General features: G+C 36.5%; 1 protein-coding gene across 1 annotated transcript in view; it reads right to left on the reverse strand.

Annotated features, from left to right (window-relative positions):
- Positions 1–25,399, reverse strand: part of PRTG (protogenin) — a 115,213-nt gene that overhangs the window by 14,163 nt on the left and 75,651 nt on the right. Inside the window, exons 12-16 of the mRNA XM_004468337.5 lie at positions 10,193–10,288; positions 9,391–9,577; positions 8,592–8,719; positions 6,557–6,727; positions 1,005–1,187 (exon numbers count right to left, since the gene is read on the reverse strand). Of these exons, the coding sequence (XP_004468394.2) occupies positions 1,005–1,187; positions 6,557–6,727; positions 8,592–8,719; positions 9,391–9,577; positions 10,193–10,288 (765 nt within the window). The remainder of the gene's footprint in view (positions 1–1,004; positions 1,188–6,556; positions 6,728–8,591; positions 8,720–9,390; positions 9,578–10,192; positions 10,289–25,399) is intronic.

A 25,399-nucleotide genomic window follows, 5' to 3' on the forward strand; every position in this document is an offset into this window, starting at 1 on the left:
TGAGTCACAAGGGGATGTGTTGAAATGCAGATTCTGACTTGTTAGCGTGTCACACAGTGGGGCCTGTGATTCTTCATGTCTAACAAGCCCCCCTATGCGGGGGACACCCCTGCGTGGCATGGCACTCCTTGTGCACATCAGCACTGCACATGGGCCAGCTCCACACGGGTCAAGGAGGCCCGGGATTTGAACCGCGGACCTCCCATGTGGTAGGTGGATGCCCTATCCATTGAGCCAAGTCCGCTTCCCCCTTCCTGCCCTTCTTAAATCTGACTGCCCTGCCCTTCTTTCTCACTTTCTCTCTCACACACACATACTCCTGGCACTGTGAATGGCCACTCTGTGGAACTAACAGCCCTTAACACTGCCCTGAGTTCAGCTGACATTCCATCTCCAGTTAAAGCTAACTCCTTTTCTCCATGAGGTCCACTCCCCCAGAGAGGAGGAAAGGGCAGTATCTAGTCCTGCACCACAGGAGTCTCAGCTTCCTTCAGAACAGAACAGTTACCCTGAGTGGGGTGGGACTAGCTCTTTAACGAGATATTTTCTCCAATTCTTTTTCTGGAGAGAAACAATTTTCTCTCGGAAAAGCTGATTTTCTGTGGTGAACTCTCTTAATGAAAACCATGCTCTTCTTAGCTTGAACACCACAACTACCACTGCTGTTTATTTCCATGAAACCTCCCAGGAAGCCTACTCCCATCAATTCAAGGATGTTACAGCTCGTCTTTCTTGGTGGATGCACAGTTGGGAAAAGAAATAATTGGGAACACAGTGGCCTGAGAACTGCAGTTAACCCTGAGATAATGTTGCCTCCTCCTAAGAGTAAAGAGAAGAGCCATGTAGCCCATAATATCAGAAGGTCATCTGTAACAAGTCAAGGAACCAAGTGTAGGTTTAGGGATATGGCAATTGTGGGAATTGAAATAAAGTGTAAAGGGAGCAGTAAAAAATTTATGTACTTGTCTTAAGGAAAATCACAATGATTGTGATAGTATACAGACCTTTGGCATCAGCAGAATCTAAACGCTTGGGCCTCTGATTTGATTCAGAAGTTTCCTTTGGAAGTACTGCCAGCTCCACAGAATTTGAAAAGGGTCCTTCTCCCACCTCATTGGATGCAGATATCTTAACAATGTACACATTTCCTGCCACCAAGTTTTCTAGCAAAGCCATGGTTATTGCCCCTATAAATATACCAATTGCAAATAAGGTAAACATATCATTTATGCATTCTTTCAATCACAGAAACATGGTCCTTTACTTTTAAAATATTTTTTCTGATTATAAAACTAACATATTATTGTGGAACATTTGAAAAATAAAGATAAATATAAACAAAATGACAATCTTCCATTGTTGTTAATAACATTTTGGCGTGTTTCCTATGAGGGGTGTGTGTTTGCGTGCATGTGTATGCACCTGCTGGTAATACATATTTAGTTTATATGGCTTTATTTCTTTTTTTTTTCCTTAATGCAGTTTTATATCCTCGAATTTTCACTTAAAGTTATACTGTGCATTCTTCTCTTATCTATAATTTTGTTTTAGGAGTAGTTCTTAAAAATAGCATGTATTTTTAAAAAATATTATATATTATGTATATTATGTATAATGTTTCACTCTTTAAATAGGTATGGATATGAACTACATTAAAAACACTTTGTTATGGAAAATTTTTAACTTACATGTGTAATGAGGGAATAGTTTAATGAACCCAGATTCAACGATTACAATTGGATTTTAAAAAATCTAACACAAGAGTCTAGTTTTTTCTTACTAGAAATGTTTAAACCACTTATGGAAACAGCTATGATAAATGATCTCACTCTTACTTCTTAAATTAGAACACAATCATTTTTGAAAGCATGAATATATTTTTCCCCCTCAATCATTATCTAGATTTCTTCAATGTAAACAGGAAAGAAAATGCCAAAGTTATACAGGAAACTTCAGAGTGTTGAAGACCTAGATCTCAGATTAACTATCAAAGTTACCACTAACAATCTGTCTAGCATCTACTTCTTTCCAATATCACTATTTGATTTATATATGATATTTGGTAACTAAGGTTATCGAAAGATATTTTCTCTGTTGATATGACTGCTAAGGATTCCTCTTTGGACTACTGCTATTATTCCTTAAGGGATTTTTCTGTTCTTGTTCTGCTACTGCACTGAAATAAAAATAAATCCTAATAGTAAGGAAGAAAGTATAACAGAAAATTCAATCAGATAATAGTTCCAATTTCCACTGCATCTGTTGGGGGATATTCACAGGGAAATCTACCTTTCCCACAGTGATTTCATCTCATTTTTTTCCTGACGCAGGACGTCCTTACAATAGCTGCAAAGAACTTACAATAGCCTGTAGCACACTTGTTGGAATATATTTCATTATGCAAGTGAAATGTGGGGTGATCTTAGAGCTGAGGCCACGACAGAGAGGCTACCTCTTCAGGTCACATGGAGCAAAGCAGCTGAACCTCCAGTGCCAATGCCAGGAGCCTGGACATAGCTTGTTTTTATGTTCTCTGGTTTCAACTTGGCCTGAAGAGAGTGTGAGCTACTTGAGTACACACTGTTAAGTAAACAAACTGACCCCTATTTAGAATCAGGAAGCAGTCTTTCCACTGTTGCCATGTTCTTATGCAAATGAATTAAAAACCAAACCTATACTGAAACACGTTACAATTAGCTAGAAGGAAGGACATTTCAATTTCCATTTTATCATAGACTATTTTACATTTAAAATTTTTAAAAGTGCTTGGCAAAAACAAAACAGTAGAGTTCGGTGGGGTAAAAAAAACAACAAAAACCCAAACAGTGGGAAACGGACTTTGGCCCAGTGGTTAGGGCGTCCGTCTACCACATGGGAGGCCCGCGGTTCAAACCCCGGGACTCCTTGACTCGTGTGGAGCTGGCCCATGCGCAGTGCTGATGCGCGCAAGGAGTGCCGTGCCACACAGCGGTGTCCCCCGCGTAGGGGAGCCCCACGCGCAAGGAGTGCACCCATAGGGAGAGCCGCCCAGCACGAAGGAGGGAGCAGCCTGCCGAGTGGCGCCGCCCACACTTCCCATGCCGCTGACAACAACAGAAGCGGACAAAGAAACAAGACGCAGCAAAAAGACACAGAAAACAGACAACCGGGGGAGGGGAAGGGAATTAAATAAAAATAAAAAAATAAATCTTTAAAAAAAAAAAAAACCCAAACAGTAACTGAAATTAAATGCCCTTCCATTTAATTTAAATTTTCTAAGTATTTCAGCAGTGTGTATGTATATGTATGTATGTATGTATGTGTGTGTGTACATATCCCCTAAGCTTCTAAATAAGTCTTCATTCAGAAAAAAGAAAACTATTCTGGTTCGCCTTTCATCACACTCAAACCAATTCCCAAATATTAAATGGATCTGACTCTCTATTTTCTCAGCTCACTGTCTCAGTCTCAGTGTAGTTATTTCAGTCTACTGCCTTTTATATGTGTCTGAATTTTAAACTGGACTAGGAGTTTCACAACCAGGACAATGTTTAGTGTTGGATCAATGTCGATCAAATCCTGGCATACTACCAACTAAGTAATTTGTGACTTGGGGCACATTAAAAGTACTTTACTTTCCTCATGAGGACAATAATTCCCATCTCATATAGTTAATTTAAGGATTAAATAAATTATTACTGGCAAGTGTCTGACACAAGTATATATACACAATAAATATGCCTTCCTTACCCCTTCTGGAGGACAATTTATATATATATATATGTATGTACGTATTTCAACAGCTTAAGTGCCTAGCAAAGTGCTTTGTACAGTAACTGCCAACTGAATTTATGTTAAAATAGAAAACCAAGGAATAACGTTTCAGGGTTAGAGAAGTGCCCAAGGGTGCAGCCTCAGACACTTTCTTCTGTCCACACTTCCTAAGCGATTTTTCCCAGTTCTGCAGCCTTAACTATCTTCTTCGTACTGCAGACTTCTGAGTTATATTCCTAGTCCTATCTCTCTCTCATGAAAGCTCTATATTTGGATGTCTAATGGCAACCCAAATTTAACATCTTCAAAACAAAACTCCTGATTTCTCCCACCAATTTTGCTTCCCCTACAGTGTTATGTTTGTGAATTCCATTTATCCTTTTTTGGAATCAAGGACTTATCTCCTTTTTTCTTTCAACCTACGTCAATCTATCAGCAGGACTGGCTGGCTTTTCTTTCAAATTATCTTCCAATAGCTTCTTATTACTTTCACTGATACCACTCCTATTTAAGCCCCTACCAACTCTCACGTGGACAAGTATCTATCAAATGGTCTCCCAGCTTCTACCCTTGCCTATGTATAATCCTATTTTATAGGTGGCTGCTAAAGTAATCGTGTTTTATCCCCAGAGTAATTTTTTAAAATGTAAATCTGATTAAGGAAAAAAGAAAAAGAAAAAAAAAAAAGACTCCACTGTCTTCCATCCCTCTTAGAATAAAATCCCACAAGGTCTGGCCTACAAGATCTGGCCCTTGTCTACCTCCCCAACCTCTTTTCCCACTGCCTGTCCTTCCTCTCCTTCTAGTCTCCCAGGGCTTCTTGTTCCTCTAATGTGCCAAGCACACTTTTGCCTCAGGGTCTTTACACGTCCCCCAGATACCCAAATGGTGCTATTCAAGTATTCTTTCTTCCAAGAAAACTTACCTTACTACCTCCATCACTTTATTTCTTTTCCCTGTTGTAGCTGTCTTTATAATACTTATGACTATTGGTAGTCCAGTTCATTTGACAAATACAGAGTTAAATAGATTCATTTATTGCAGGACTTTAATTTCCCATGCTAATGATCTTTATTAGAGGGAAAGAATACATGGTTTTTCTCAAACTTATTTAACCATGGAATTTTTGTTGTTGTTGTTAAAGGAGGGTATCTTTACCATGATAGAAAACTCAAAAACAGTTCAGGAATTGTTGTAATAGAGCATGATTTCCTCCAGCACTTTCTAGATTTTAAAATAATTGAGTAGTTTGTGCTGATTTACTGCACACTAGAAATGTAAAGGTTATGATCTCTAATCTACTTCAAATTATACACAATTTCATATTATATTTCTGTTCAGCCATTTTACCATATACCATTTTAGCCACAAATATCACATGCTCATCAGAACATTCTTTTTTAGACTTTTAAAAAAATCTGCCCCCTCCCTTGTGGCTTGCTTGCTGTCTCCTCTCTGTGTCTATTAGCTGTGCATTCTTCTGTGAGTCTGTATTTATTTTTATTTATTTCCCACCCCCCTTTGTGGCTTGCTTGTCGTCTGCTCTCTGTGTCCATTCACTGTGCGCTCTTCTGTGTTTTTACTTGTCTCCTTTTTTGTTGTGTCACCTTGCTGAGTTGGCGCTCCAAGGAGCTTGCCGGCCAGCAGCTCTCCGCCGCGTATGGGCAAGTCTGCTTTCACAAGGAAGCCCCAGGACACAAACCCAGGGCCTCCCACTGGTAGATGGGTGCCCAGCTGATTGAGCCACAGCCGCTGCCCTGGAACATTCTTTAAATGTTTTGACACAAGGAAAAATATTGTTCCATTTGGTATTAAATATGTGAATTAAATATATAAGTAAATATATATATATGTAGAATGTATAAAAGATTAGCAATATGTGGGAAAGAGATACTGACAGTCTCCCTCTTCTCCCACTCCCCCCCCCTTTTTTGTAACTTTATCTTTTCCAAAAGTGGCCAAAAGAGAATAGTTTGACACACAATTAAAAGCTTAAGGAGGATTTCACGGAGGAAATTTGTTAGCCATCTACATCTACAGTACTAGGCACCTCCACATATATTTTACTTTCCAAGGGGAATATTCACCTAGTTAAGAGAATACATTTTAAAGACACTTATGTGGGTATCCTATAAAACTCTTTTTTTATGCAGTTATAAAATATACAAATGGTAACTTTAGCTGGAGTTTCGAAGTTATCTAGTCATATTTTTCATTACACAGAAGCCCCAGTAAATGAAAGACTTCCTGGTCACTAAAGAGAGTCTGGTCTTTAAAAAATTAAACCAGGTCCTCTTCCTTAGGTTCCTAATCCAGATCAAGGCACAACACCACTAGAAACCTAGTAAATAACTGTGACAATTCCACTTCCCTTAACCCTCTTGCTCCTACCCAAGCTTTCGTGTCCTGTTGATTTTACCTCCTAAAAATCTTTCAACCATTCAATCCTCTCCAAATCAACACTTCCTATACTAGTCCAGGCTTGTCATCTCTTTCCTGGACCATTACAATTACTTCCCAACTAACTAGTCCCTTTGCATTATCCTTATACCCATTTTTCCATAACCAAAGCTCTTCTTTTCACAAAAGTCAGAGTGATCTTTCTGAAATGCAAATCATTATCATGCTTACAATATGTCAATGGCTCCCCAATGTTCTTCAAATAAAATTGAAATCCATAATAATTTAATTCATTATAAAAATTGTAAATTCAAAATACACTCAAGATGCCTTTCTCCTTTTGTTTCCTTATCATCAATAATCTTATTTTTTGTCCTTCCTGGTAATGTACTATCATATTTACCTTCTCGGTGTAGGACCTGCCACTCTCCTGCTATCCAGGCCTTCCTAGATGCATACAAAATGGTATAGCGTGTCACAACCGTCTCTGTGCCATCAGGAGGTTTCCAAGAAACCAGAGCAGTGCCATCCTCTATCAATGTAACTTTTACTCCAACTGGTGGACCGGCTGGTGCTGAGTACATATGTAAAAAAAAGTGTAGTATAACTAGGATAAAATGGTTCATAAACACTCAAATCACCGGGCTAGTTAAATAAGTGTAAAGGAGTTTGAAAAACAATCATTATCAAAAGTCTCAAAATCAACCAAATTTTTATCCTGTCCTTTCTCTACCTCCTCCTCAACGGTTCACAGAATGGATCATGTGCCCCTTATGTTGAGGTGACCACTGATTTACTCTCCTGCCTTTTTTAAAAAAAGGAGAGGAAAAAAATTACATTTTTGTCACTGATTAAGCCATATGATGCATCTCATCACCCTTTTCTGGATCTGAAGCTACTGTCTCTAAAAGCGCCATCTCATGCTTTAGATCAGTCAGTGTTGGAGAAATATTGAAGAGTTTATGAACAAACTTTTTAAAAAACCTTTATATTATTTTGAAACTTGCTTCTTTGGGGTTGGGGAGCACTGGCTACCCCATCTGGCTGTGAGTGCTCTCTACAGTCTGGGTGGCAGTGTGCTGCTCTTCTACAATTTCCAGTTCCCCCTTTTTGGTGAGGTTTCTATGAGGTGTGTTAGGTGAGCATCCTGCAGCTCACTGGCTTAAAATGTACTCTACTTTGGGGACCAGTTGGGGGAAAGAGAAACCAGTAATGCAACTGTTTTGATACTAAAAATTGGGAAGTTTATTTTTGAAATAAAGAACCAGTCCTCCAAAAAAACCCTCAAAAATCATAATATTTTTGGAAACTATGTGGTAAAGAGTAAATTGCTGTTTTTCTTCTATTTCTGAAAGCTAATTTCATTTTATGATGTTTAAGACATTAAAAATACAAAGGAGAGAGTAAATTATTACTAAGTTAAATAAACATTTTTGGGCTCTTGATACATTTTGCCATATTGCTTACTAGAAAGTCATACAGGTCTAGTAGTACCAGCTGCCTATTAGGTATTGAGTCTCACTCCATTAGGCTGTGAGTCTAATTTATGTTTCTTACTAAAACATATTCTTCAAATGTGAAGAAACTGCTTCAAAGACCAAAACATTTAATTATTTCCCATAAAGCTGTGTAATTAGTGAGTTTATAGGGAACACTTAAGACTAATAATTTATATAGTTATCTAAAGTATCACAGCCTTGGGATTTTAGTTGACTCCATGTTTAATATGAGCCCAAAGTGTGAAGTGCTGGTTTTTGGCACCACATCTCATACGGAATATATTGGCAAAAAGTACTATTAGCACAGAAGCCCTATGCCCACTGAAATATAAGTCCCTTGCTTTCTCTGAGCATAATTAAAATGGAGTTAGAACGATCTTTATATTTCATCCAGTCCTTCACTCTCATTCTAAAGAAAGTAAAATGCAGGTCTGGAGACCTGAAACATCCTAGCCAGAGCCATAGAGAAGCCACAGAATTGGTGCTTAATCAGGTATCTTATCCACAAATTCTCTGCACTGTGTACATCAACATATTGCTCACAGAGAAAGAGATTCTAATTCAGGCTCCTAAGATCATTAACAAATACATTATTCACTTACTTCCATTTGAAATTATCTGGGTACACCCTTGAACAGCACACCTGATTTTTAAAAAATGTCTTCCCTACTGATACAGGGAACAACAGTAAATTTAAGCCCACTCTTTTATGCAATACATACATTAAGAAGAAAAAAAACTTAAAGGTAACAAAAGGAAAGAATTTTCAGAAGTCTAAAAAAATACAGCAACACAAAACAAATACACACATGTCATTTGGTAGGTGGCAATCAAGTATTATCTTCCTCAAAGTGATATATATATATATTTTTTCAAACATTTAAGGACTTCTTTTTTTCTTTTTGAGATAAAACCCCCAAGAGGAGCTGTTTTCTTTACCTTCTGGGAGTGTAGAATGGTAGACTACAGGGCTCCAGGGACTGGAAAGCTGATCCACATGCAATCGAACAGCAAATTCATATTTGGTGTTTGGTTCTAGTCCTTGTACCAACATTTGAGTTTCTGATCTATATTAAAGAGTAATGAAGTTGTCAATGTTGGTAGCATACTTTCTGATGATCAGTATTTCCAAATAATAAGTAAGACATAGTGTTATTATTATCTCTTCATTTTCTTTATAAAAAATTTTAGACTAAAAGGGTAATCTAATTTGACTATTAAAACACAATTGTTATTACCCTCTACAAATAACTAAAAAAGTTGCTTCTTGAAGAAGAAACTAGAAAACTAAGAGCACAGACATATCTCAATACAAAGGGATTTGCTCTGAAATACTAGAAGTCAAATCAGTTTTTAAGGCATAGTGCTGGGCATCTTTCTAACTTTAACCTAGAAAACAGAATGACAGCTAGCCCTACTTTTTGATAATGGCATAAAAACTGTCTTTTATTTTTTCTTCCTCTAAACATGCTAAGTTTAGCCACTTAGAAATAATAATAGCTTCTTGCCTAATCTTGTAGCATGGGGCTAGGGAAACAAAAATCATTTACATAAACTACATGTCAAAAAGTGCAGTTTTTAGAACTGAATATGGAAGAGATGCAAAACCTTAGCCATTTGGTAAGATAGGTCCTGAAAAATCCTTGCAGCTGAAGCCCAAGCAGGGCCCAAGATGGTAAGAAGTGAGTATGAATGGGGAGGAAAGCAAAGAAAACAACCATTACTAGAAGCTACATACGTTTGAAGGTATAGAACCAAAGAAGCATTCTGCAGGCCGACAGGGTTACAGCGGATGGTGTAGTTAATTATTTGTGCAGTGGTGAACGCAGGCCTCCTCCAGTGCAGGAAGATGGAAGATGAGGTGTTAGCCTTCGCATAGAGATGGTGAGGTGGTGGTGGAGGAGGAACCATGCGATCACGAACAGCTATTGAAAAAGACATTATTAATTTACCGCACGCTGTAACATTTGATGCAGAAAGTAGTACAACAATGAAATCATAATGCTTCACCCCTGTAGATCTGAGGTCTTTCTAGTCTAGAGACAGATCATTCAAACCCCAACAACTTTTCCGTGAATTAGATAAAGAATTAAATATTAAAAGACTGGACAACAGACACACAGAAAAGTGAAGCCACTAGCCAAAGACATTCAGAAAGCCAGTAGTGGGCTTAAGAGCAGAATGACATCCTCTTTAGTAGCAATAAAGCTGAACAGCAATTAGAGTGAGACAATTAGTCCCAAGGTTAAAGGAAGTAAAAGAAAACTCGATATGTAGGTATTCAGTGGTTATTTTTCCCAGTTAAATTTCTAATGGTCTTTTGCATGCAGAACTCATATAGATACAATGTATTCAATACATCTTACTTGAATATTTACTGAGCATCTACTTGGGCAAGACTGTGTTTAGGCACCATAGAAGATACAAAGTAACAAAACCGCCAAAGTTTTCAAGTAATAATGAGAAACTTACATTTAAGGGAGAAGGAAAAAAAGAGAGTACAATCCGTACTGAAATGAGCTGCCATAACTCTTACTTACACACGCATCCAGGTGTGCTGACTGTCTGATCGGCCTGATAGCCATCTTCTACGTTGTTGTAAGCCAGCAGCCTCACGTGGTATTTTCTCCTGGGGTCTATGAAGACACCAACAATTAGGACTGACACACACTATAGAAGCAGAAGTTCTAGAACCTTTCTAGGATATGATTTAAAAACCTCCTGAATTTATGAAAGTTCTAAGTAAAATGAGATTTTCCTTGCTCCACCTATATTGCACAATGACTCAAAAACCCACCTTCATTTGATGTTACTATTGTGACTATCTACCAATTATTTAAAATTTTACTTAAATTAACCTCATTTCAAAGAATTAATACTTCTGTCACCAATAACACTCTTCCACCTCTTCTTCATCAGATGACCAGAGATAGATTTTTGGGTTTCAAAGACCTGGGTTATGTGATGGCTCATTTATAAGAGGTTACACTATGTAGAAGTTTTTTGTTTAGGCAGTTGTATTTGAGCGTCATTTACTTAGCATGGAAATCAATGTGAGATTGTTTCCCTGTCCGAAGTTAAGAATTACAGATGTCATCCTTTAGTAGCTTCAGACATTTTTTATAATTATGTGTTATTTAAGTTTATTTCTAAGTTTGTCCCTCCACACAAACCTACATTTTCAAGCCGAGTGTTGAATTCAGCATGAGCAATGACTTGGAGCTCCCTCTATCGGTATTCATGAACTATTACAGCAAGAGAACCAGCATGCCATACATACAATTGAAACAAACATTTTTTCAGGGCTTGGAGGAAATGGTTATAAATTTTAACTGTTAAACTTCAAAAATTTTCCAGAAGATTAAAACAGTAATATAAATACATTTAAATTTAACAGTTTGCATATGATAACATTTAACTACAGAGTACTTGCTTAGGGGAAAAGTAAATACTATTCAAAGTAATGTATTCTTACATTTCCCTACTAATAAAACAAACATACAAATTAATTCAATATTTATAAAGGGAAAAATAGCATCCTTAATAGATACAGCCAATGAGGACAAGAACTTAGAATCAAAGAATAAAATCATTCTAGAGTGAATTCAAACACTTAAAAATCCAAAATTAAAGAATAAAGTTTATTAAACTCTCCAAAGTAATTCAAGAGTTTGAATGTTTCGGGAAAATGATAAAAAATATTCTCATAATTTTGTCCTTAAATTTTGTCCTAAAATTTTTATTTCTATTTGTTTCGACAAATTTAAAAGAAAACTTTCTATAACTTAGAAAAATTCTGTGCTTTCTAAAAATAGCTAAGAAGACTGATAATATTTGAATATACTTCTGAAAATGTTTTTCACATATATTATCTTATTTGAGTCTCATAAAACCCTGTAAGAGATGTTATTCCATTTTACTACCTGTGGTACAAAGGTGTTAAGTAGTATGCCCAATGTTACACAAAGCTGAGACTGGAACCCCAAGAACTTTTGGTTCTATGACAAAGTACCAGGACAAATGCCTTTGTTAAAGCAAGTTGGTCTTCTTATAATGAATTTTTAAAGAAGTATTTTCAACCCATAAAATAATTATCAGAAAACACAGAAACACATTTGGATTTCATCACTTGAATGATTTCCACCATTGCGCACTAAAATTCTAAGAGTCAAAAGGATTTGGTTAAGATGAAAGGTAACTTAATTTGAATCTGTTTTCTTCTTTCCTTCCTCCCAACATAGTGTTGAAGTCATTAACCAAGTAAATTCTGAGTTCAATATTACAAATACTCCCCCCAAATGTATTTGTAGTTACAAATTCCATTTGTACTCATACAAATTTTCAGTTCTTTATAAATTGATAGTCAAAAATATTTCTTTATTCTTTCTCTAGTCAATTAGAAGAGTATCTTAGGAAAAGTCTTCTGAGTATAATGTACTGTGCCAGGAGCATAGCAGATACAGAAAAGAAAGGATAAGACAGAATTTTCCTTCGAAGTAGATTACAATCTCCTCAGGGAGTCAGACATAGATACAGCGTTCTCTTATAGACAGCCGGTTTTGATGAGGGCTATGAGCTTAGGTGGAGAGATTAATTTTTTCCCACTGTGCCAACAACCAATGAACTCTTCTTGAATAGTTCTCTGGAATGGTTATTTTTTAGTCCCAAAATTAATCCTCCATTTTTTTCCCTTTTCCCCCCTAAAAATGAACTGCTTATACTATATTTTAAACCTAGAGTTAAACTTTTTTTCTGTTGATCAGACAGAGGTAGCCTGGGCATCCTGAAAAATGAGAGAACAGAGCTGCTCCTTTACATCCCCAGCACCTAGCTGGCTACTCCCCATTCAGGACAGACTCAAACAAGCTCAAAGTAGGAGGAGCTGCTCTTCTGATTTTCTTGTGGCACTCATTCAAGTAGCAGGGACAATCATCGCAAGTACTAGGTTCTTTCCTGGGCTACATTTACCCGAGGTTAGGAAAAAGCAAATTACCAAACAGCAAAATCAAGTACTTTGTTCGCAAAAGATTCCTTTCTATCCAAACAAAAAAGGTAAAACAAGAATCAGGATAATTTTGGAAATTATTTTGGTAGAGATGCCAAATTTTCGGACATAACCATATGGAGAAAACAATTTAAAGGAGGAGGAAAAAGCCACTCACATTTTTTCACATGTGATCAACTCTTTATGCCCTACAAAGAATCTCATTTTTGGAAAGAGAAAGTACCAGGTCAGGCGCAAAGCTGAGCAAATGACCAGGTGGATTTGCCATGTGCTCCTCTTTAGTTTTAAAAAGTTTTGAATCCAATTTCGTAATGTAGTCACTGTGTTATTTTGGATGGTTATTCCAGAGGCCCTGGAATAATCTGGCTCATTCTTGTTCATCAATTTGTTAGAAATTTGACTTCGTGTATTACTTGTAAATTTAAGAGGGAACCAGGGTCCTGAGCATCCAAATAACATTAAATGAACATAATCAGTCAACAAGAGTATTAAGTTAAGAAATAAAAAGAGAAGAGCTACACAATTAACACAATGAAGAATATGAAGTAAGGAAAAAAGCATCTAAGATCAATACACTAAATACAAGCAAATGCACAAAGAATGTACCTCAGCATAAGTAACCCAACTACTAAAACTTTACAGCTCTGCAAAGAACCTCCAATGCATAAGGGACAAAGCAAGGCTCAAGATCAACACAGTGGGATATGCCAATGTCAACCAATGTCCAAGGCTGCCACAACCATTCTTGAGTTAAACATTGCCACGTATGTGATGCCTGGTTACACGAGACCCAGCTGACTTAGGCTATGTGGTTTTGGAGGAAAACAGCAGAGTCAGGAAGAACAGCCACAAAGAATAATGTAGGCCTTCTCAAAACACAGTGAGGGAAGGAGGGGAGATGGAGGAGTTGGAAGAGAGCTGGTCCCAGCTCCTCCAAAACTCACTCCTCAATACTGTCAATTTTTGTGGTTCCAGAGGTAAAGGTTCAAAATACGTAGTACTTGGATTTAAGGTTAATATTGCTTAAAGATTTAGCAATATGAAATATATATATATATATATATATATAAAAGGTCAGGAAAGAAAGAGCAAATTAATTTAACATAAATTTGACCCTAAATGTTTTGATTCATAACAGTTCTCTGGAGTGTCAGTTTAAGTTAAAGCAATGATAGCCCCCCAGACAAATGAGTTTGTCTTTCTTTTACTAGGGAATCAACCTTCGGCCAAAAAAAAAGATCTCCTTCCTGACACCTTGCTATGGCTCGACTTTGTATCTTTTCTCCACCAGTTTTAGGACTTGCCCCATCTTCTTTGCTTTCTAATTCATTCTCCTCTTCAGCTTTTCTACTTGGGATATTAGTTAACTAAGGAGGAGTCAGAATCTGAAGTCTGGCTGGCCAAGACAGATTTATAGGTAGCAAATAAACATTTATCAAGTGCCTACTAAAAGTCATGAACTGTATGAAATACACAACTCCTGCTCAATCTACCAAAGGAGACAGGCTGGTGAATGAATATTCTATGTATATGTAAGTATTATTTATTAATTGTAGAGTCTTGGGCAAGTTTCTCACCTTTCTAAGTCTCATTTCTTTTCCTTTGGAAATGGAGATACAATAGGACCTCCCTTACAAGGTTAAGAATATTAAATGAAACAATACCTATTAAGTATTTTGTGTAGATGCTATAATTAGTAAACACATATGTTGTTGTTGTTATGCGAGTAAAGTCAACTAGGAGCACAGAAAAGGTAGTTTCAGAAGTATCGTTATAAGTTAACAAATTCAGGAATCATGCTTGTGAAGTCCAATAAATATCAAAGATGTTCATTTATACAAGCAAGGTCCAAAGTTCAGAATATTAGCAAATCAGCAGCAAATACTGAAGGTGCATTCATTAACATTTCCTGGTGCATACAGTTGGCAAAGGCTCTCAAGTGTGGGTCTCTCTTGTATAAATGACTTAATGAGCTGTGTTTTATGACCACTAAGAATGCTTACTGTTTTGGCAAGCGAGTCACATGGTATATAATCCTCTCAGTAGCAATTATACCTTTCACCACATCTTCCATATTAATTCCATATTAATCTCTTATCTGCTACCAAAGAAGCAGTGATGATTATGAGTGCTGTGAAAAAAACAGATCTCTTCCCTAATGGAAGAACAGTAAATTGTTTCATGGAAAGGAAACGTGAAAGAGTTTGAGGACTAGCATTAGAAACAGCAACCAGATGGACATAACAAATTAACTTGTTATTTACAATTAGGTGTTTACCCTTAGTGACTACAACTAAGAACAAGAAAAATAGAGACCAATAAAATGAGATTCTCTGTAATGCCCAAATCTTTTCAAGAACCTGCCTAATCCACTGTAATAACACATTACGTAACAATAATAGTGCATAACTGTACCTTTATGCAGCATCTTAAGTAACCTACTAAAAACTTTGGTATAGCATACCCATTTTTTCATTGCAGCATGACCCTAATGACCACACAACAAAACTTGCATTTTTCTTCTCTATCACTAGATGGCGTCTATGTGAAAAAAGAAAAGTGATGTCTCCACTTTCACAGCTATTTTGAAGCTGGAAACTGTTTCAGATACCAGCTGAAACCGAGGAACGAGCAGACCAAAACAGATATGCCTGACATACAGCTTTTGCTTAAATTTCACTAAATGAAAAGCTTGATGAAATGCAAAGAAATAATGAAGGAGAAGGGCTGTTTTGGATCAGTGTTTTCATACACAAATATTTCACATGAACCTCAAAAATCCCTGTGAGCTAGGTATTGATTTTTTCACCTATCCCTTACAGAAGAGGATGCTGAGCCAAGCAGAGAACAAATTACCCAATGACTTAGTGCCTACTAAGAAGCCAGAGACAGTCTAGCAGAATGGTTAAAGGCTGACGTGTTAAAGCCAGACTTCCCAGAATCCAATTCTGGCTTGGCCATTACTGTGTAACTTGGGGAGGTTATTTACTCCCTCTGTACATTGGTTACAATCACTTGCAAAATTGAGTGTGATGATGATAATAGCATCTACCTCTTGAGTGTGTTGGGAAGAGAAAATAAAGTTAACATAAAGTTCTTAGAAGATGGTTTGGGTATTAGAAGATGGTTTGGGTATAATAATAGCAACAATAATAATATCCATAGTAATTGTGTAAAATAATCACCTATGAATCCTAATCCCTATTTCCTACACCCTCCCGTGTGAAAGGGAAAGCTGGTATAGTGATTGAAGTCTAGAATCTAGAGCCAGACTCCTGGCGTTTGAATCAGTTTCCTCATCTATAAATTGGGAAGATTAAATGAGTTTATATTTGTGAAATGCTCAGAAAAGTGTCTGAGACTTAGTAGGTTTTTGTGTATATTTGTGTGTGTGTGTGTTTTTTTTTTTTTTAGTGCTAAATAAATAAATGTGGGGGAGATCTGGTTTGGGAGTTAGGAGTTGGGATTTTAATTTTGGATTAATAAACTGTGTGGATGTGAAAATCACTCAGTCCCCTGTAATTCAGTTTTCCCATCTGTAAGATTAGGAAGTTGAAATTTATCAGTTGTTCTCAAATTTGTTTAAACAACAGAGTACTGTTTTGTAGAAGACCACAGAATAGTGATCCGTTAACTTTTTTCCCCCTGAAAAGTAGGAAAAGATTTTCTTTACAGGATTCTAAAGGATACACAAGTTAAGAATGATTCAAGCAGCTGAATATAAGCTCCTTCCTGCTCTAAAATTCTGACTCTATTTTTATGGAGAATGACATATTCTAGTGATTTGGTAAATATCTATTATTGGAAGGAATTGTATTGAGTTTTGAGGAAGCAGAAGGGGGGGTATACATAAGGAAAGAATAATCCAAGGCTTTTATTCTCAATGTAAGTTAGGGCAGTTTATACAAAGGTATAAAGATGTACCATGCAAGAAAGGAACAACTGCTGCTAAAGAGATCTGCTAAAGCTCTAAAGTAATTGAAGAAGAGAAAAAAGAAAAAAATAATAAAGGAATTAAAGAGAGGGAATGACTATTGCTAATCTGGGGGTTGGGGAGGGCTTCATAAGAGATGGCATTTGAGCAGATTTTGACCCTGTGGTATAAACATGGGAAGAAGAGATCCAGGCCCAGGGAAGAGCATAAGCAAAGGCATGGGGGCACAAGCACATGTACTGGGGAGGAGGTGAGAGGAAGGAAGAAAAGTAACAGTGAAGAGTTCCGATTTGCAGCAATAATTTTTCACATAGAAAAGTTAGCCTGGGGCCAGGTCATGGAGAACTTTAAGAGCCAAGCTAGGCACTGTGGATTTTACAACATACTTGCAGAAGGTAGCTGAATGACTGGAATTGTTGAGAAAAGGGTTTAATGAGAAGGAATGAGATAGTTTCCGTTTCCAGTCTGGGTGTCAACCAACAGAAATGGAACAAGATATGCTTGGCAGAGCCAATGGCAAGTTGTGATTTGCTTAACGGTAGATGGTGGAGAAACATTCAAGGGGAGTTGACCAGTGGATGGAAAAGCAGGCTGGAGTCCAACAGAAGATGATTATTAAGGGAGAGAAGAGAAAGCAGGGACCAGAAACCTGGGAGTAGGAATGGGAGCAGGCCTTAAAAAATTATGAAGGGAGGCAGAAGGTAAAATATCATGGAAGCCGACAGAAGAGTATAAGCAAGAGGATTGATTGACAATGTCCAGAAGTCACAGCGGGTTAAGAGTGGGAACTAGTAACTAGGTCCTTTAACAGAGCAAGTTCAATAGGCTGGGGAGTGGGGTGGGATGCGATACAGATCACAGAGTTAAACAGCAAGAATGTGGTAGGACAACGAAGGCAGACCTGTAAAGGGAAATGAAAATGCATTATCTTCTGCTATGTACTAAAATGTTAACAACATTTTTAGTTACTTTTTAGTTACTTTTAGTTACTTGCCTTCCTATATTTCTACATGTTCTATCATAAATATGAATTATTTTGAAAATAATAACATTGTAAAGGAAATGTATTATATTTTATATGTCACAAGCTACTATGTACTTTATATGAATTATCTTATTAGATAATCCTTACAATAACCCTATGAATTTTTATATTTATTATATGGATAAGGATACTTCTATTTAAGTAAACTTTCTATATAAAATCTCTAAAAATATATGTCAAACTTCCCTGGTTCTTTACTATGCTAGACATAACTGAATTTTTTTCCTGATGCTTCAGTGTCATCCTTATAAGCACCAATTATTATATGTTCCAGATGTGTAGTAGTTTTTTTAAGTTATGTTTATTGTCCTTTAGCTCCAATTCTATGCTTCTGAGCTTATTTTATAAAGCCAGGGTCCATAAAGTCACTAATGTTTGAGCAATCAGATAGCAAAAAGTAGTGAGAACATGTTTGAGTAAACTGAGTCAATAAATTCTGAAGAAAGGTAGCTTTGTGATTTAAATCCCTGTTTTTTTTTTTTTTTTGGCCTACTTTCCAGTTTTAGGTTATCTCAGAAAGAGGTGAGGCTTTAGATACTGAATAAGTGGGTGATATTAATGTAAATTCGGGAAATGGACTTGGCCCAGTGGTTAGGGCGTCTGTCTACCATATGGGAGGTCCGCTGTTCAAACCCCGGGCCTCCTTGACCCGTGTGGAGCTGGCCCATGCGCAGTGCTGATGCGCGCAAGGCGTGCCCCCCACACAGGGGTGTCCCCCACGTAGCCCCACGCGCAAGGAGTGCACCCATAAGGAGAGCTGCCCAGCGCGAAAGAAAGCGCAGCCTGCCCAGGAATGGCGCCGCCCACACTTCCCGTGCCACTGACGACAACAGAAGCAGACAAAGAAACAAGAGGGCAGCAAATAGACACAGAGAACAGACAACCAGGGGAGGGGGGGGAAATTAAATAAATAAATAAATCTTTAAAAAATAATAATAATAATGTAAATTCAAGATCATCAAATTAACAGTAAAACAAAAGCAGAATCAGAAATATAAACATTAATGAATAAATTCATTTTACTTGAAGGGAAAAACATTAAAGAATCCCAATCCTATTGGTTTTTGGTCATTGTTCCTTCCATACACTTGCTTAGGATACAAAAGGTAAAAACTAATAGGTTTATTTAGTAGGAAATTCCCAGGTCATACCTTCCCCCAAACAGTATGAAGACCAACTACCCTCTGATTAAAGATGAACTCAGAAATAAAACGGATGGAATTCAAAATTCAAACTTCAAGGACTCCTTGTTGTATTACTAATAGATTTAGAAGTTTGGTTTCCTGGAAAATGCAGAATAGAAAATTATTTACAAAGTATTTAGCTCTGGATCAACAACAAGAGATAACACTGTGCTCATTGAAGTCAGGCCTTTGTTTCTTCCAGTTGCAACTTGTTTGTAAGGCTCCAGAAGCGGTGAAAAGAGCCAGGCCAGAGCCAACAGGTCAGAGCTAGATAAAATTAGGAGAAAACCTCAGGTCAGGATCAAGAGAAAACCTTTTCATTTTCCCAAGAATGAGTCTACCTCTGAAACCATTTCTAAAAATCACATTGGGTAAACATTTAAGGAAGAGATTTTCCCCCATCCTTCAATGCATAATTCTCAGGTGGTGGGTTAAAATAATCCTCCTATGACCAAAAGATCAAAGCAATCATATCAATTTTAAGACCATTCCCTGCCACTTGTTCAATTTATAGACATGGACAGTACTGGAGTGGCTTAATAAATGCTGCCCCCTCCAAAAGCAATATTTAAAAATTCAGTATGCACTATTTTCAATTATTTACTTCAAATATTACTAAAGAAAAAGTTTTGCTTATATTAGCAACAAAGTGTCAAAATTAAGATAATTTCAAAGCATTAAAAATAGTCAAATAAAATAGAAAATTTATGTAAAGTTAAGTAACAACCTGAAAACTAACTGATTTAAGGATTAGCATATGTGAGGTCTGATGATGGTAAAAGTAGGAAATGCTAGGAATAAGTTAGAGAGGTGAAAAAGTCTGAAGGATGAAACCTAGTGTCTGGCCAAATGTCCATTTTTAATTTACTCTTTTGTGCAACAACGTTTTGTGGGAGCCTTTTCAGGCCCATTGTTCCCCTGCAGTCTGACTGCAGAGCTCCTTGTCTGGCCAGCCAGGATGACTGCACTGGCTCCAACCCCATCCCTTCAACACAATAACCCCCCATATAATTATACGGAGAAGAGGCCAGTAGTACAGGCTGCAGTGACACCTGGGTCATGGCCTCTGACATAGAATCTGGGGCCAGCCCAAGTCAGATCCAGCAGCAGAGGAGTAGGAAAAATGCTAAGGGGGATGGGTGGGAAAACAGAAAGCAAAATGAAATATCATTCTTTAAAATGCTACCTAACAGTAAAGAAAACACAAATCATATTAGAACAATTTTTAGCCTTCAAGTTTTCCAAATGTTGTTAAGACTACAATGTTTCTCCACTTTAAAGCCTCCTGGAATTACAGGAGCAGATTTCTTCTAAGAGGGATTCTCAGTATTATATCATATGTTAGAAGGGGAAAAGTTAATTCATGGTGGCTAATCTGTTATGTGAATGGGCATGCTGATTTAAAAGTGGCCGTTTTAGCTAACAATGTACATTGTAAGCTTAGATTTAAAATTCTCTCTCCTTTTGTTTATAAATGGAATTTTTGTAAGGTTTTGGAAATCAAACCTTTTTCACTTTGCAAACAAATTTAAAGTTTTTTTTTAATGATTACTATGCCAAAATATTACAAATCTGTTCTGTGATAAAATGGAATATTTAAGTATAAAATAGAATGGCAGATGGAGTGGACAGTCCTTCACTCCCCCCAACTTTCCGTATGATTTCTGTAACAGCTCTTTATGGAAGCTGACAGTATTTGTCTAAATCTGAAACGACCCAGTCCCTTTTGTTCTGCCCCCCTGAAGGGCCTTAGGACAAATAACACCTCTCACTTCCAGTAAAAACATCTCCTCTCCTAATGAGTTTAGGGTAATTTAGAAGAAAGTTCCTTATCCATGACTTTTGAGAATCAGTTCATCATATTGACAATTTCTATTTTAAAAACCTCCCCCAAAAGACTGGAATTGTTTGTAAAATCCAGAAGCCTAGGCTTTCCCGGTGTTATTGTGCTCACTAAAATATTTTGATCATGTTATTTCTTCTTTTGATCATATAATCTCATTTTTATACAATCTATTAGGCTCTCAAGATTTCTTTTAAAAGTTTTTTTTTTTTTTTTTTTTTTTGGACAAATGCACTACTTTAGGTTCTCTGGATAAGAAGTATTTGGAATTAAAAATTTCTATTTGAAGTTGCTTTGAGTGAATCTGACTTACATCCAAACACTGAAAAATTAACTGAAAGTGATTTGGAGGCTCCCACACAAACATAGATTTTGATCTTTTATGTTATTTTATGGGAAGCTTTCATTTGAGAGTCTCACTGGGCCAATTTTGTAAGGTGAGGAAGCACTGTTTCTGAGTCTTTCCCAACTGTACCAGCGCTAATGGAATTATGTTGAGGGCTGATATTTTCCTTCAGGGTGGGAAGAAGAGAAAGACCCCAAAATAACAGCAGCTTAACTGTCTGCAAATGTATGACAGCTAAACTGAACAGTAATAAGGCTGTGTCCACATAGATGTTATGGAATAATTTGAAAGTGAACAAAACAAAGTGATTGCTGATAACAAGAAAAGAATATATAACACCAAAAGTGTGTGAGAATTGCCGGGAGGGGTGGGGAAAGGGATAGCGCAGCCTTTCATAAAAGGCTACAAAATCTACAAATGAAGTTTACTTCAAGTCCTAACACAAGAAAATGAAATAAATCCCTTTGATTATGCTAATATTTCTATCAGGAGCACTTCCTGCCCTAAAAACATCCAAAGTAGAATACTTGACTTATGCTCCTGTACTTGGCTTAGCATTTGTTTAAGTAACTGCTTTGTCTGCCAACACACATACACTGTCTCACATACATCATTACCTTATAAACAATATTTTTATACACTAACAGAGAGAGCCTATTCATGACATCCAAACTTCCCCTGAAGCTATGAAATAAATTTCCTTCCAGGACTAACATTTCTCAGTTTCACTGTCATGGGCTCTTCATGCCATTTTGACCCTTTCATGAGGCAACATGAAAATACCATCTATCATCTCCTGAACCATGGCGACTTGGGTGGAGGTGCACAGTTTCATTGCAAAACCATCTGTGGTTTGATGACCACCCGTTCACATCCCAAGTCTCAGAAGTTAAAAGCACACTTACAAGATGGGAAAAATGCAGGTAGACAGCCTGAAACTAATCTTAAATTTCTTCTCGAGTAGGAAAAAGCAAGCTGGTGAAATATCAGCTTCATCCGTAATAGTAGTAAAACCATGAATGTGTTATTTGTGCCTACTCTGAAACTCACAAGAAACATGATGTTATAACAATTTATTCAAATTTTGCTGAATGTATCACTCTAAAATTTAAGGATGAGCAGATAAGAGTATTCTGGGAATTCTTTGATACAAGCAGGTGCAGGTCATTAATGTGGTAAATGGCTTATAGACAGTCTACTCATTCTGTGTAAATCTTAAATCATTCAGGTATTTTCTGAAAGACAAGATTTTTCAATCAATGGAAGGCACTCAGTGTATCTTAAAATGATTTTCAAGACATATGATAGAGAATCTCAAACAATTTGAGTTTATAGAATAAGTCAAAAGGATATCCAGATAAAGAAAATATTTAATAGAAGATTTGAAGTTCCTTACACTCAGTTTGAAATACAGCATTAGAAAGGTTAGATTATAAATATTTCATGGGTGAAATTTTTTAAAAAAATTTAGTTAAGGAAATACTTCTGGTTAACAGTATTTTTGTATTATTCACCCAGGTATAGTTATTAATTAGTTTCTTCAAGTGGATTTTAATACCTAGGGCTACTTTTACTAAGAAACTGATTTCCTGTGTCTTAATTTCTTACTAGGTAAAATTATATTACAAAGTAGCTGATTGATATAAATTTTAAATATCCCCAAATTTCCAGAGACTTGTTTTATATAAGCAATTATTTTAGAAATGCTGTTATTTTAACCATGTATCATCGTTGTAAAACCATTCTCTAATTAAAGACTAAAATACAATAAAGGGTATTTTTAACCTTTTAAAATTATTTTTAAAATACTTTGATGTAGTTGCTTTATTTCTTGTTCACTCATTTATATGTATGCAAGTGTACATACATACACACACTTTTTCTTTTGTTGAATCATGACAATACTTCACACTTCAATCTCAAATAAACCCTGCATAACCGCAATACTCATTATTGTACCCAATAAATTTAACACTAATATTTTTATCTAATATATAATCCATATTTAAATTTTCCAAATTGTTCCAATGATATGTTTTATAGCTGCTTTATCCCCATCTAGAAGCCAAAAGAGGATCATACATTGTACTTTGACGTTTCCTTTAATCTAGAACCATTCCCTCCTATTTTTTTTTTTAAGATTATTTATTTCTCTCCCCTTCCCCTCCCCCACAGGTTGTCTGCTCTTCTGTGTCCTTTCACTGTGTGTTCTTCTGTGTCCACTTGCATTTTTGTCAGTGGCACTGGAATCTGTTCTCTTTTTTTGTTGTGTCATCTTGCTGCGTCAGCTCTCCGTGTGTGCGGCACCACTCCTGGGCAGGCTGCACTTTTTTTACATGGGGCGGGTCTCCTTACAAGGCACCCTCCTTGCATGTAGGGTTCCCCTACGTGTGGGACACCCCTGCATGGCATAGCACTCCTTGCACACATCAGCACTGCATGTGGGCCAGCTCACTACACGGGTCAGGAGGTCCTGGGTTTGAACCCTGTACCTCTCATGTGGTAGGCAGACGCTCTATCAGTTGAGCCAAATCCGTTTCCCTCATTCCTTCTTTTTAAAATTATTAAAATTTATTTCATTCCTTTCCTTGTACTGTCTTTCATGATGATGACATTTTAAAAGAATCCTGTCCAGTTTTCTGTAGAATGTCCCATAATCTGAATTAATTTGATTGTTTCTTATTATTAGATTTAGGGTAAACATTTTGGACAAAAATACTATGTTGGTTAGATTATGACTTTAGTGTAAGATATTTTTATTAAGAAGTATAAAAATTAAATTCACTGATTTGTGAGTGTGGATTTGTTAGATTGCTTGGTAAAGAAGACTATTATAGTTTCAAAAGCTTTCTTAACCCAGAATAGACTAATTTTCAGGGTAGCACATTTTATCTCTCTATATTTATATGAATGTTTTCATTGATCTCATGCCTGATAGTGAGGACAGTAAGAAAAAGGGAACAATATCAATATGTTCTTAGCCTTCTTGTAAGATTTCTCGAAATATCTGAGATTTCTTATATAAACAATACAAATGCAGATTTTTTCTTCTTTTTTTCTACTTCCCCATGAGTCACACTGGAGTTCTAATTTGTAACAGGTACACAGCATGGGAAATGAGTATACCCAGAATCAGGACCACTCAAATGTGTGAATGAGTCAACATGCAACAGAAAATTAATATTACAACAATCACCGATTTCTCAGAATAGAAATGTATGTGGGAAAATGAGCCTCTTAAAAGAGTGCCTGCCTACTTCTTGAAAACTTCAGAGGCTTTAAATGTAGTTCCCATAGTTTTATGGGACAGAATCCAGGCCCATCTGCCATGATTTTTCTTCTGAGATAAAAGGTCATTATATGTAAATGGTGGGAAAACAACTATTCAACAAAGAGAAACACAACACACAAAAATCATCATATTTGCCCATTCAGATAGAGAGAGGCCGAAGTTCAAAAAAATTATGCAGTGTTGGTAAGGGTTTGGGGAGTTAAAGCACTCATATTAATGGTGGGAGTGTAAATTGATAGGCAGCTATTCTAGAGATAAAAGAAAAAAAAGGGGATTTATAATATGCCTGGCTGCCTGCACATTACCTCAAATCTATTTGTTTTTTATTTTGTTGAATTATGTGTTTCTGTCTTGTCACCTCAAATCTTTCTTAGAAGGAAGGAGTAGATATATAAACTTGAAATAATAATTCTAGTTATATTTACATAACCTGCCAGGGAAGATGTATAAATTATGATGATCAGGCAAAATGAGCTACTTATGACCGATTGTCTGCACAGATTTCCTAAGTTATCATTCTGAGAAAGCTAAGATGAAGATGTAATATTTAGCTGAAGCAACTGCTTTAGTTTCTATGATAAATCAAGGTTAAGTGTCAAAGGAGTCAACTATCTTGGCTAATTCAAGGTCTCCCTCCATGTATAGCAGCATACATTTTCTGGGATCTAATGTGAAGTCTTGCAAGACTTCAGACATCTCAAAATGGAATAGAAAAATATGCACAATTTAAATAAACTTTAAATAAACTATGCTAAGATTATATTAGAGATCATTTTAGCTTATCGAAACTAACTGATAAATTCATTGATAAAACAGATAAACAGGAAGATGCGCCTGTTTTGATTATTCTCTGATGATAGTTTATAGCATAATTTCTTTAATTCTTTCATCATTCCATTAGGGTCCTTCACCTAGTTAATTCCTATTATCTTTCAGATATCAATTCAGAATCAGCTTCTCAGGGAAACTGTCCTGACCCAGAGGCCCTCAAACCTATAGTGTCCATCAAAGCACTATACTAGAGTTAGTAATTATAATTTATGTGGTGATTTGATTAATGTCTCTCCTCTTCTAAACTGTAAAGCTTCTTAAGTGGGT

Source organism: Dasypus novemcinctus, chromosome 3, assembly GCF_030445035.2.
Source record: "Dasypus novemcinctus isolate mDasNov1 chromosome 3, mDasNov1.1.hap2, whole genome shotgun sequence".
Lineage (NCBI taxonomy): Eukaryota > Metazoa > Chordata > Mammalia > Cingulata > Dasypodidae > Dasypus > Dasypus novemcinctus.